The sequence below is a fragment of the Buceros rhinoceros genome, unplaced genomic scaffold, assembly GCF_000710305.1.
Source record: "Buceros rhinoceros silvestris isolate BGI_N320 unplaced genomic scaffold, ASM71030v1 scaffold10181, whole genome shotgun sequence".
In the NCBI taxonomy this organism is placed as follows: domain Eukaryota; kingdom Metazoa; phylum Chordata; class Aves; order Bucerotiformes; family Bucerotidae; genus Buceros; species Buceros rhinoceros.
Window position 1 is genome coordinate 2,806 of NW_010395984.1, and position 10,463 is coordinate 13,268.

At 41.9% G+C, this 10,463-nt stretch overlaps 1 protein-coding gene across 1 annotated transcript in view; it reads left to right on the top strand.

The window, feature by feature from the left end:
- The window catches only part of LOC104501851 (cyclin-dependent kinase 15-like), a gene marked incomplete at its 5' end in the record, with an annotated part of 32,013 nt that overhangs the window by 1,955 nt on the left and 19,595 nt on the right, over window positions 1-10,463 (top strand). Inside the window, 3 exon segments of the mRNA XM_010145732.1 lie at window positions 1,028-1,157; window positions 1,697-1,817; window positions 8,617-8,695. Of these exon segments, the coding sequence (XP_010144034.1) occupies window positions 1,028-1,157; window positions 1,697-1,817; window positions 8,617-8,695 (330 nt within the window).

Below are 10,463 nucleotides of genomic sequence, written 5' to 3' on the forward strand. Positions count from 1 at the left end.
ATTAAACTGTACCCAGCTTCTCTGCTTTCCTGTCTGAAATCCTTGTTGTCATCAGTAACAGAACTACAAAATGATTTACTGCTCCTTCAGGAGGGTCATCTAGCTTGCTTCATTTTTCCTGGAAAGTATTATTTGTTTTTTCTCTGAGTGATTCCTATCAAATATTACAGGGACACTTTCTAGTACACAAATGCCCTATGGGTGTCACTGTTTTTCCTCCTTTTAGGTTAAGCTTCTGGTGAAAAATGCTTTTTCTCTGGTGAAGTCTAACTACTTTTGCTGTGTTTTGTTTCTATCCACTGTCCAATTTCACACCTTGTTTCAGCCCAGCTTATTTTACCCCAGGTTTATTTACACTGCCATGGTGGTGGGAGTTAGATATTTCTTTCTTACTTGCCTTCTTGCTTGCTTTTCTGCTTTCTTGCTTGCTTGCTTCATTCGTTGTATCTTGTTTGCTGTACCTGTTCAAATTAGATCCTTGTGTCTTCTCCCAGCTTGAAGATAACGGTTCACATTGTCAACTAAGTCAGTTTACTGGTCCAGTTTACGCTGACTGGGAAGAGGTGGTTTCTTACAGTAGCCGCAGAACTCCCTCTGCCGGTGTCAAATGGGCAAAGCTTCCAGCTCTTAACCTTCATTTTGCTTGGCTCTATGTCTTGAACACTGAAATCAGAGTACCTGCTCTTCTGAAAGCCAGGTCGGCGTTTTGGCAAGTTGTGCTTGCTCCTTCAATCAATAGCCCATTTCTAAAGAGTAGTTAAATTTTCAAAATGTGCACTTAGGGGCTGCACTATAACTTCCCTCATGGCCAAGTATTCCATCCCAAAAAAGCTCAGAAAGCTGCAGGACTGTCATACCCCACTGCAGTTTTCTCTTCCTCAGACAGCTCTACTCATTTCGGGGATTTTTACAGGTTTCTTACTTGCTTTGTCTCTGCTTTGTTCTAGGAGTTCTCTTGAAGCTCATAGCTAACCTATCAATGTAAAGTCACAAAAAATCACTTCAGGTTTTTGCTGGCTTTTTCTAGCTCATCATGTTCCAGCTTTCGCATGGCCTAGCTTACAATCACCAGCAACACATTCTTCACCATGATCTGAAACTCAAGAACTTGCTCATCAGTTGCCTTGGTGAGCTCAAATTAGCCACTTTGGTGAGTGGCAGTTTGGATACTGCTAATATATCTGCTCAGACCGATGCTTTAGGATGCATGTAGCTCTATATCCACAGACAATTAAGGCATAAAAGCAAAACTTCTTACCGAACTTCAGGAAACTACTTCTGCAGTCAGTCCAGCCTTTCTTGCCTTTATACTGATAGGGAGTACACCTCATTTAAGTCAGAGCAATTACTGCCACATAAAACTGGTTGAGAATCAACCTCTCTCTCTCCAGAAAGTAAGAGCTGACTGCAATGCGCTGAACCAAAAGACTTTCTTGGCATTGTTTTAGGATGGCTGCTTCAGTCACAAATGATGAAGCCCTGCAAAACACAGCATATTGCTTGATCTGATCTGCCTCAGAGGTACATTCCAGACACACTTTCCTTGTCAATTACTTGTAAACTGCATTGGGGTTGCTCATGTTTAGATATCCAAGAGAAAATAATGTCTTCTTTCCAATTATTATCATGTATGCATTGCACAGGTAGAAGGAGTGTCCTAAAACAGCAGTCTTTTGGTTTTTTGGGTTTTTTGCAGGCCTTGCTCATGCCAAGTGCATCCCCTGAGAGACATACACCTCTGAGATGGTGACACTCTGGTACCATCCTCCTGACATGTTGCTTGGAGCTACAGATTATTCTGCTGGTCTAGATATCTGGTACCAACCAATTTCAAAACATCTGGGTTCCCTTGGGAAAAATCATCTTTATTTGAATTAAATTAAGTCAACCTAGTTGCAGCAGATACAGTCATAAGTAAAGGAATTAACACCTGTGAGCAGAAAATGTGAGCAATGGGGGGCTTTGTACTGCTGGGTTCACAGAAGTTTTTGGGAATTATGTCACTACATCTTAGCTATGGATTTATATAAACCTCCTCTGATAATATTTACGAGATATGTATATTTCATTTGGTAACATTTATGAAGCATTTTTAGGTCTTGCAACAGAACATCTTTTCTTGATGCACTTATTTTTTTCCATCTATGTGGTTACCTGAGTCAGTGGTGGCTCTCTGCAGCAATGGCTTTGTGAAGAAACAATGGATCCAGTCACAACTGCACCAACAGTGACTTTGGCCTTGGTAAGGAAAGGTGGTATTAAAGAGTTTCTGAAAGGGTCTGGAGTTAGAAAGGTTCCTGAGATTTTAGTTATTTCTGCAAAACTTTCTCCTTCTCAAAGAACATGTTTCAGATGCACTCTGCATGTCACATAGGAGAAGGGCTGTGTTCTGTTAAAGCCTTATTACCTTATGAGCTCTATCCCAAAATCTTAATGGGGCTGGAGGTCACAGGAAACAAGCCACACATTAGCAGTGCTGAAGGGAGAGGGATCTCTGAGAACAGGCAGAAAGCTGGAAAGGATGAGGACTTCACAGGACTTCCACTGGCCCCTTTGGGCTGGCCTTGATATGTGGCTGGACCTTCTGGCTCACTTGTGCATGAGCCTGATCCCACTTCCAGCAATACAGCCCTGACTTACTTATGGACAACATGCAGCTCATGAAGCTGCAAGAGACCACCCTTACACTGGGCAACTTTAAAACCGTAGACAGTATTGCTGCTTCACTGTTTCTTCAGACCAGTTAATTTTCTGCCTGTGCCTGTCACACCGGGACTTTTCTTAACTGCTCTGCTGAGTCAAAGGTTGAGGAAGGGTGGGAGCACAGCAGACTGAAGAATGTGCAAGAAGAGGGTTGAGTAAGTTTTGCTCCAGGTCTTCTCAGGCTGTATCCCCTCCACAGATGTGTGGCTTATCAGAGCCTCAGATGGCCTAAGTCTAGAGGGCAGGTCAAGAAAACAGGGGGGTTTCATTTGTTCACTTCCGTAGGCCTGCTGCTAATTTAATGGCTTAAAGATTTCTCCAAGCAGGAAAACCTTACTAACTTGTAATGGCTTCCAGCTGATAAATAGTCACACCTTCTCTCCCCCACTACCTGTCACCTCACCCCTCCAGACAGTCTCTCAGGAATGACTGATGAGTTTGAAGAAGATGCCTGCCAAGCAGGTTGGAGGGTTTGTAGTAGGCAGATGCTGGTGTAAGCCTGTTGTTTTTTTCCCTGAAAGTTGTCCCCTGTCTAAAGCCCTGGCTGTGCACAGAAAGACTGGCATTTCTGCCTATGCAAAACCAATGTCCCCACTACATAACTCTGCCCTAGTGTAAGGAATAGCAACAGAGCAGTGATATACAAAGATTACATTCAGCACTGACCAGCTCTGACAGCACAGTACTCTCAGTCCTGCTCAACTACATTCACACTATAGGCACCTTTGTTATAATGCCTCCTTATAATAACAACATTCAAAGTGTTTGCCCTAAAGAAAGATGTCATGCTGAGAGAATAGAGAGTACTTCAGTGAGCTCTATTCAGTAACTTCCTCTAACAAGGGTCATTTATTATCCTGATGTACGCTGCATTTAAGTTCAATTTTTGTCTATTAGAAAATAATGTGAATTCACACAGATGTTACTTGTCTATTGGAAAGAAAGGAAAAAAAATCCTATGTCTTTTGGATGCTGCACTTTACATGAAGGCAGGTCAGAAAGCCCTTGGTAATGGCATGAGACTGTGGGTGTTAAAGCCTTGGTTTAAAGAAACCAATTACAATAAAATAAAACATGGCAATTCATGCATAGTGTGCTTGAGCAGCAATACTGTCAGTGGGAGGCACACGGGAAGTGAATGAGGCCTTGAACAGATGAAGAAAGAGATGTAGAAGGAGACTCACTCACTGTTGGACTAACTAGAAAAGGTGCTTTAATCTCTCTGTATCTTTTTTCTCTCTTTCTTCCTCACTATCTCTTCAGGACTTTAGAAGATTCAATTAAGGCGTTTCAGGGAGACTAACATTTCAGAGAGATTACACTGCATATCAGAATCTTTTTTTTAAACACCAAGTGCTTTGTGCATGTGCTGCACTATTAGCTGCTAACATCATGAGTGCTTTAAGTTATGTCTTCTCTTCAGTCAGGCTTTCCTTGTATAATCTTCCATTTAAAAAAAAATGACAAGAATCTTCCCAGGTAGATTAATGTAGAATAGGAATTCCTGTGCCGTCATTTAATGTGGACCTGCCAGGCTCACTACAACCTCTCCCCAGCCTGGTTTGCTTTGTCCCACTATGCCAAGCTGCAAGATACAGGCTAAGAGCTCCACTGTACAGACCATGCTCGGTGAGGAACAAGAGAAAGGATATATTTCCGGTTAAATATAAAATTGCAGTCTCTCAATGCCAGAAAAAATGGTGGAGAGGGAGCTCTGGGATGATGCAGAGATATCTTAGATCTCAATCCTGATGAATTCGGCAGCACTACAGGCTGAGGAGTAGGTGCAATGTTCAAACCTGCCTCAGGTTTTAACGGCAGATGAACCCTGCTGTCTGAATCAGCTCTGTTTATGTTCATTAAATATCCCTATAGCCAGTTATACCTCTCCTATTACTTTAGCAGTAGCAGTCACTGTCTTGATTTGTGTGCATATCTGGCACATGCTGACACATCATGTCTAAGGCCTCTTCCCAAAAGACTCCTCCCTCCTCCCTAGCTCTTCCCAAGGGAGCTATATGGAACTGAGAGCCTTTGAGAAACTTGTAGACTGACTTGACAAGGCAAGAGAATCTTGGAAATTAATATCAGAGGGGCAAGAAGGAAAAGGGGGAAAACTGAAACAACACTAAGTCTGAATCTTTAGAAATATTTAAAGGTCAATGTTTTGGAAAAATCCTCATTAACAGAAGGATGTTCATAATGCTATCAGAACAGTAGACTAAATGCCTCATCTCGGAAGGAAAGTTGAGGCCCTATTGAAAGGCTAATCCAAAGTCCTACTTTAACAGATAGACAGAAATACCTGGGTAAAGAAGGAGGTGCCCACACATCAGTTGTTCCAGGTACTCATGGTCTTTTTTTTGTAAAGAAACACATATTTCATCTGGAAACACAGAGAGATAGAAACAGTCACAATTGCCACTGATGAATCAGTACAGTACCAAGCAGGCATTAAAGGCAGCTGGTCAGCTGAATCTTGCTATGGGAAATAAAAAGCCCTTTCTTCCCAGCAGTTGTGGTTGCTCTGATAGTTTTGTCTTTATTAGAGACACTGAGCTTTTAAGACTTCCAGAGATAATGGGAATAAACTAGGAATACAAAAGAGAGCTCTTCCAGAAGGTGCATTTAATGCACAAGTTATTCCTCTCCTCAAAATGACGGCTTGCCCATGAGTGAAAAGATTGTTTCAGTCGATTTGAATTTTTTAACTCATTGCTCATGAGTAATTCTTAGCAAATGCTAGTTATCTAGGAAAAAAAAACCCAGCTCTCTCGTTCTTACTTCCATTTATTGCTCTGTCTGGATTACAAGCCTACTCAACAATAACAGAAACCATAGCAGATCTGATTTTCTGTCTGCTATGAACTCTGTTGCCTTAGACATTTTCAGCAAAGCAGTTAGGTCACAAGGACCACCTTTATAGGGCATTTTCACTGTTACTAGCCCCTTTTCCTTAGTAACTGCTGTATACCTCCAGCTGTGTCCCCAAATCCTCAGTGTCTTAAATTCAGTTTAGGAAACAGCCCAGCCAGCACTGTTCATTAGAAAGGATCTCTGTAGAAGGTCAAGTTGCACTTGTCTTTTTTGGGGGCTGTACTGGACCCACAAGAAGTTTCTGCCATTGCCAGTGTAATGGCCATTTCTAGCTAGGTTATCAGAACCCAAACTGTGAGTAAACATCAGGATCGTTTGCTCCAAAACTGGATAGATCTGATTCTCTTCTCCCTACAGACCAAAGGTACCTAAATTGCTTTGACCATATACAGTTAAACTTGTGCAATGGAACTAATGGATTACAGCAGACCCTGTGGTTGCAATATAGGAATGTACATCACCTGTGAAAACAGAGGGTTGGTATGACACTGGTCTCAGTAGAATCAATATGTGGGCTCCAAAATAATATCTAGTCAGGTGGCAGTGCTGTGAAAACACAAAAAAATCTGTGTCACAAAAGCTGTGGGCTGTTTCATGGCAGCAAGGTCCTGTAGGGGCAAGTAAGGAGCTAAGACATGAAATGTGGGTACAGATTTGGGTCTAAGGGAAAGTGCAACAGAGATGTTTGTGAAAACAGCATTAGGTACAGATCTGCAAACAGGCTTGGCATCACCTGATGTTTAAGGATGACCAAAACAAATACTGCAGATGAGTTGCAGATGAGCTGGGTGGGAAAATCATCAACAGTATTGCAAAAACGAGGTGCAAGGGATAACACAACAGTACAGATGACCAGAAGAGATTATTACTAGTCATTGCTCAGCAAGTGAAAATAATACTTTCAGAGCCTATTACACAAAATCGGGTTTTCAACATTAGAGCTTAAATGACTCAAATTTGCTATAACCAAAGAAGGTTGAGATTGAAATCTGAAGAGTTGTGATGGGGTTAGTGAAAAGACAGGAAACCTAGAAAAAGTTTGGAGGAAAATGATTAAAAAGTGAGCAGAGTTTTACACCATACAATAAGAGATGGAAATCCTTGCAAATAGGTAAGGCTACCCTGTCCACGATGACCTCATCATTATTGCCAGCGGAACTAATCCACCTTAGTAAAATCAAGCATTTTTTGCAGGGCTTGGTAGGGGTTTTTTTTATGCTGGCTGGTTTGATTTGGCACAAAGGCAGGGCAGGAGGTGGCATAAAAATGAGACTACTTTCATTTCCTGTTGTCACCAGGTTCTTTATGTTATGAAATGTTGCTGTCAGTTTTCCAATGAAGAGCTAATTGCTTCTGAAGGAAAAATCACTCTAACGGTTAGTAACTCTGGATTCTTTCTGCATCTAGAGTATTCTTCAAGCTAATATAGTGTGCAGTACGTAGGTCACTCCAAAAGTACTGCCCCCTATTTACTACGTATTTCCATGGCAGCTACAACAGATGCAAAGAGCCCAGTAACACTATTTGATAGAGGAAACTCTCAGCCACAAAACACTGTTTTTTGAACACAGTCCCCACCACTGGCTGTGCATTGTCACCAACGATGAACAACAGCCCCTGTGCCACACTCATAACAATCTGTACCAGCAGAGGGGACCCACTGTCACTGTCACCACTGCTGGAACGTGGCACCCACCCCCTCACTGTGCTGACACCCACTGTCTGGTCTCTGTAAGCGTTCAGCAGCCTCGATGAGTGGCAATGGTGCAGTTTTTTCCGCGTGGAGGAATTCAGTGACACCCCTTTGTTTCACAGGCACTGCCATGTCAGGCGCCAGGTTGTCAGAGTGCCCCTCTGCTGCCGTCTGTCGCACGGCAACAAAATTCAACGGGATATTGGCGGGAAGGTTCAACCTCTACTGCCACACCAGCAGCATGCACCTCTGATGTCATCGCAGTCCAACACAGTAAAATAGGAGGCATTACTTTCAAAGCAGGCGTCATAATTTCTGTGCAGTATATTCCTTTTTCCTTCCTGTGGCACATTTTCATCTACTGTTGATGACTTAATGTGATAAGGCTAGCTATACAGATAAAAGGTGTACACGGGCCAACACAATAAAATAGGAGGTGTTACTTTTGGAGCAGACTCTTTGTCTTTCCTACTGTTATTGCTCCAATTTTGCACCTTTTCCTCACGGAAAACAACGTAGTATTCCACGGTCTTCTGCCACAACCACCTTTTTTAGATGGCTTTGTAACAGTATAAATTGGCAGAGACCTTAAAAAAATTGTTTGGTGCTGGAAAAAAAGATGGTGCTTAGTGAGTTTCTTTTCCAAGGATAACACCTATCTCGTCTTGCTAGTGAAATGTGGGTTTCTCTTGCAGTGAATGGTGCTGATGAGAAGAAGGAGATGGGGACAGATTTATATGGAACTTTGACTGCTTTTTTTTTTTTTCTGAAATCCTGGAGGGATGTGAATGTGATGTATCTCTGGTTTATTCCCATCCTATTTGACTTGTCAGCTTTTTAATTCAAGTATTTCAATCTGCACGATATTGATGAGATAAATGTTACTGCACACAACTTGACACAAGGGCCAGTTGCAAGTGCTTAGAACAGTGCTGCAAGACCAAGGATGTGTAAGATGGCCCTTCCCAAAGGAAACCTTCCTGACTTTCCACAATCAGTAGGATTTTTTATAATGCTACGTCCTGCCTACAACCATGCGGTAGATGTGTATCAGAGTTGACTGAAACTGTGTACAGACACCACACATCCTGCCTTGCTTCACACACACACACTCTCACTAGATGATAGGAGGTTGGTATACAATACTTACACATCAGACTGGTACTTTTCAGACTTGAGCTGCAATATATATAGGGTTTACAGCTTATGTCAGGATTTCTGCATTTACAAATCAGGATTTCTAGATTTCCATTCCAACAATTATCTCTTTTCCTCTCCCCCTTCCCATTCCACCAATTACATTACTTGTATGTGAATGAGTTATTACCTTGGGGTTCTTGCAGGAGTGCAGGCTGTGTCTTTGTTGCAATGATCCAGGGACAGCCAATATTTGCAGGAACTTCTGGTACTCATGAAGAGCTGGTGAAGAACTGGATGATGAGTAAAATATACCCCAAAATGGAAAGAGAGAAAATCTGTTCTCCAGACTCCTACTTAGTTTTGAAGTCCTAAGCATAGGTCCCATAAATAGCAGAAATAATTTGGTCCAATCTCCCAAGTTCATAGCAGACTCTGTAACCCATTTTATATTTGGCAATTTTCTTAGAGACACAGGAGTAAATCAAATGATTTTCTTTTGATGTTTGGAATCTCATAAAAAATTTAAAGCCAATTACAGTGACATCAAATTGAAGAAGGCATTAAAGGTGCACAGGTACTGCGAATACTATTCCTCCCTGTTAGATTCTTTACTGTCCGTAGGATACAGCACACCATGTTCTCACAAAGGAGCTCTAATACTGCTCTTAAACTACCTTGAAAGTGGCAGGACCCTGAAGTTTTTCAGAGATCCTTCTTCGTTTTAAATTGGAATATTTTGTATCATCCAGTTTATGGTGCAGCCCTAGAAACTGCTTTGGCATAACTGAAAGTGTGAAATTACTTCATAAAGGCAGCAGTGAGCGAGAGCAGACGTATTCAAGAGCCTCTTAAACCATTTTGTCTGCTGGGGAAGCTGAAACACCATCACGTCCTTAGTGCAGCTTGGTAGAATTGAGGCAGTTACCAGCACTAGTGGATTCTGCATGTTCCAGACTGCTCGTTGCTGACCCTGTTTACTGACTCGATAGGGAGGTCAACCTATAAATTCCTATTGGGTTTGCTGTAGGTGTCTGCCCTTTCACATCTCCTCCCATGGATTTAATCTTCTGCATAGTTTCCCAAATGTGGGTTTGCAAAGGAGAAAGTACAGAAAACTGAAATTTGGAAAGTGCTGAGAAGGGCCTTTATAGCCTCAAGTCTGTGTAGGTCAGATTTTTAATTCTTTGTTCCTTCATCCAGAAAAACTCCTGCCTTTTAGCTAGAATGTGATAAAAAGTCAGACAAGTGGGTCCAATTCTTAGACTTGAGCTCAGTCCATCTAAAGAAATGCTGAATTTCTTTTTCATAGGGAGTGGGAGAAAAAAAAGAATTATTGAGAAAAAAATAAATCCATACTTGGCCAATTAACAAGGTTCAAAGCCAGGGCAGGGCCCAGTTTTCCAGAGAGTGAATGAAGGGTATCCTTCCACTTACAGCTCTGAAATCTCTGAATAAATTTCCTGTGGTTTTGCAGTGGGAGGGTTGTAGCCCTATCGTCATTTTGCTGGTATTATAACCAATACCGTGATTAATAGGATTTGTGCTATGGAAGGCAAAAAACTCTTATCTAAAAATCATGAGGAAGCTTTTAGAGCCACAAAATAATTAGTGCCTTTCACAGAAGGTTTTATATTATTATACAGCCTGGAATGAGGCTCTGCATTAGACCAAGATTTCAAAGCTCCTTAGAGGTTTTCAATGCCTGACTTGAGATATTTTGCCGAGTGTGAGGTTCAGAACGGGGCTTCCTACTGTTTTCTAATAGTCAGTTCCTTTCATGTACTAATAATAGAGGCACCCTGCACTGGTTTGGAGACTGTCTGCGTTTGTGTGCATGAGTCTGTCACCCAGCATGCTTATCCCCACACAGGACTGTTGGTTCAAATGCCGTATAGATATATGGCTGGAAAATCCCCATGCAGTAAAATGTGTTTGTCCTATTGCATCATCAGGACTGACTGACTGCCATTTCACCAATATCTCTTCTAGGGCAAGAGCCACCTTAAGCACTCTCCACCCCACATATCTATCCCTGGCTGCTCATTCCTGC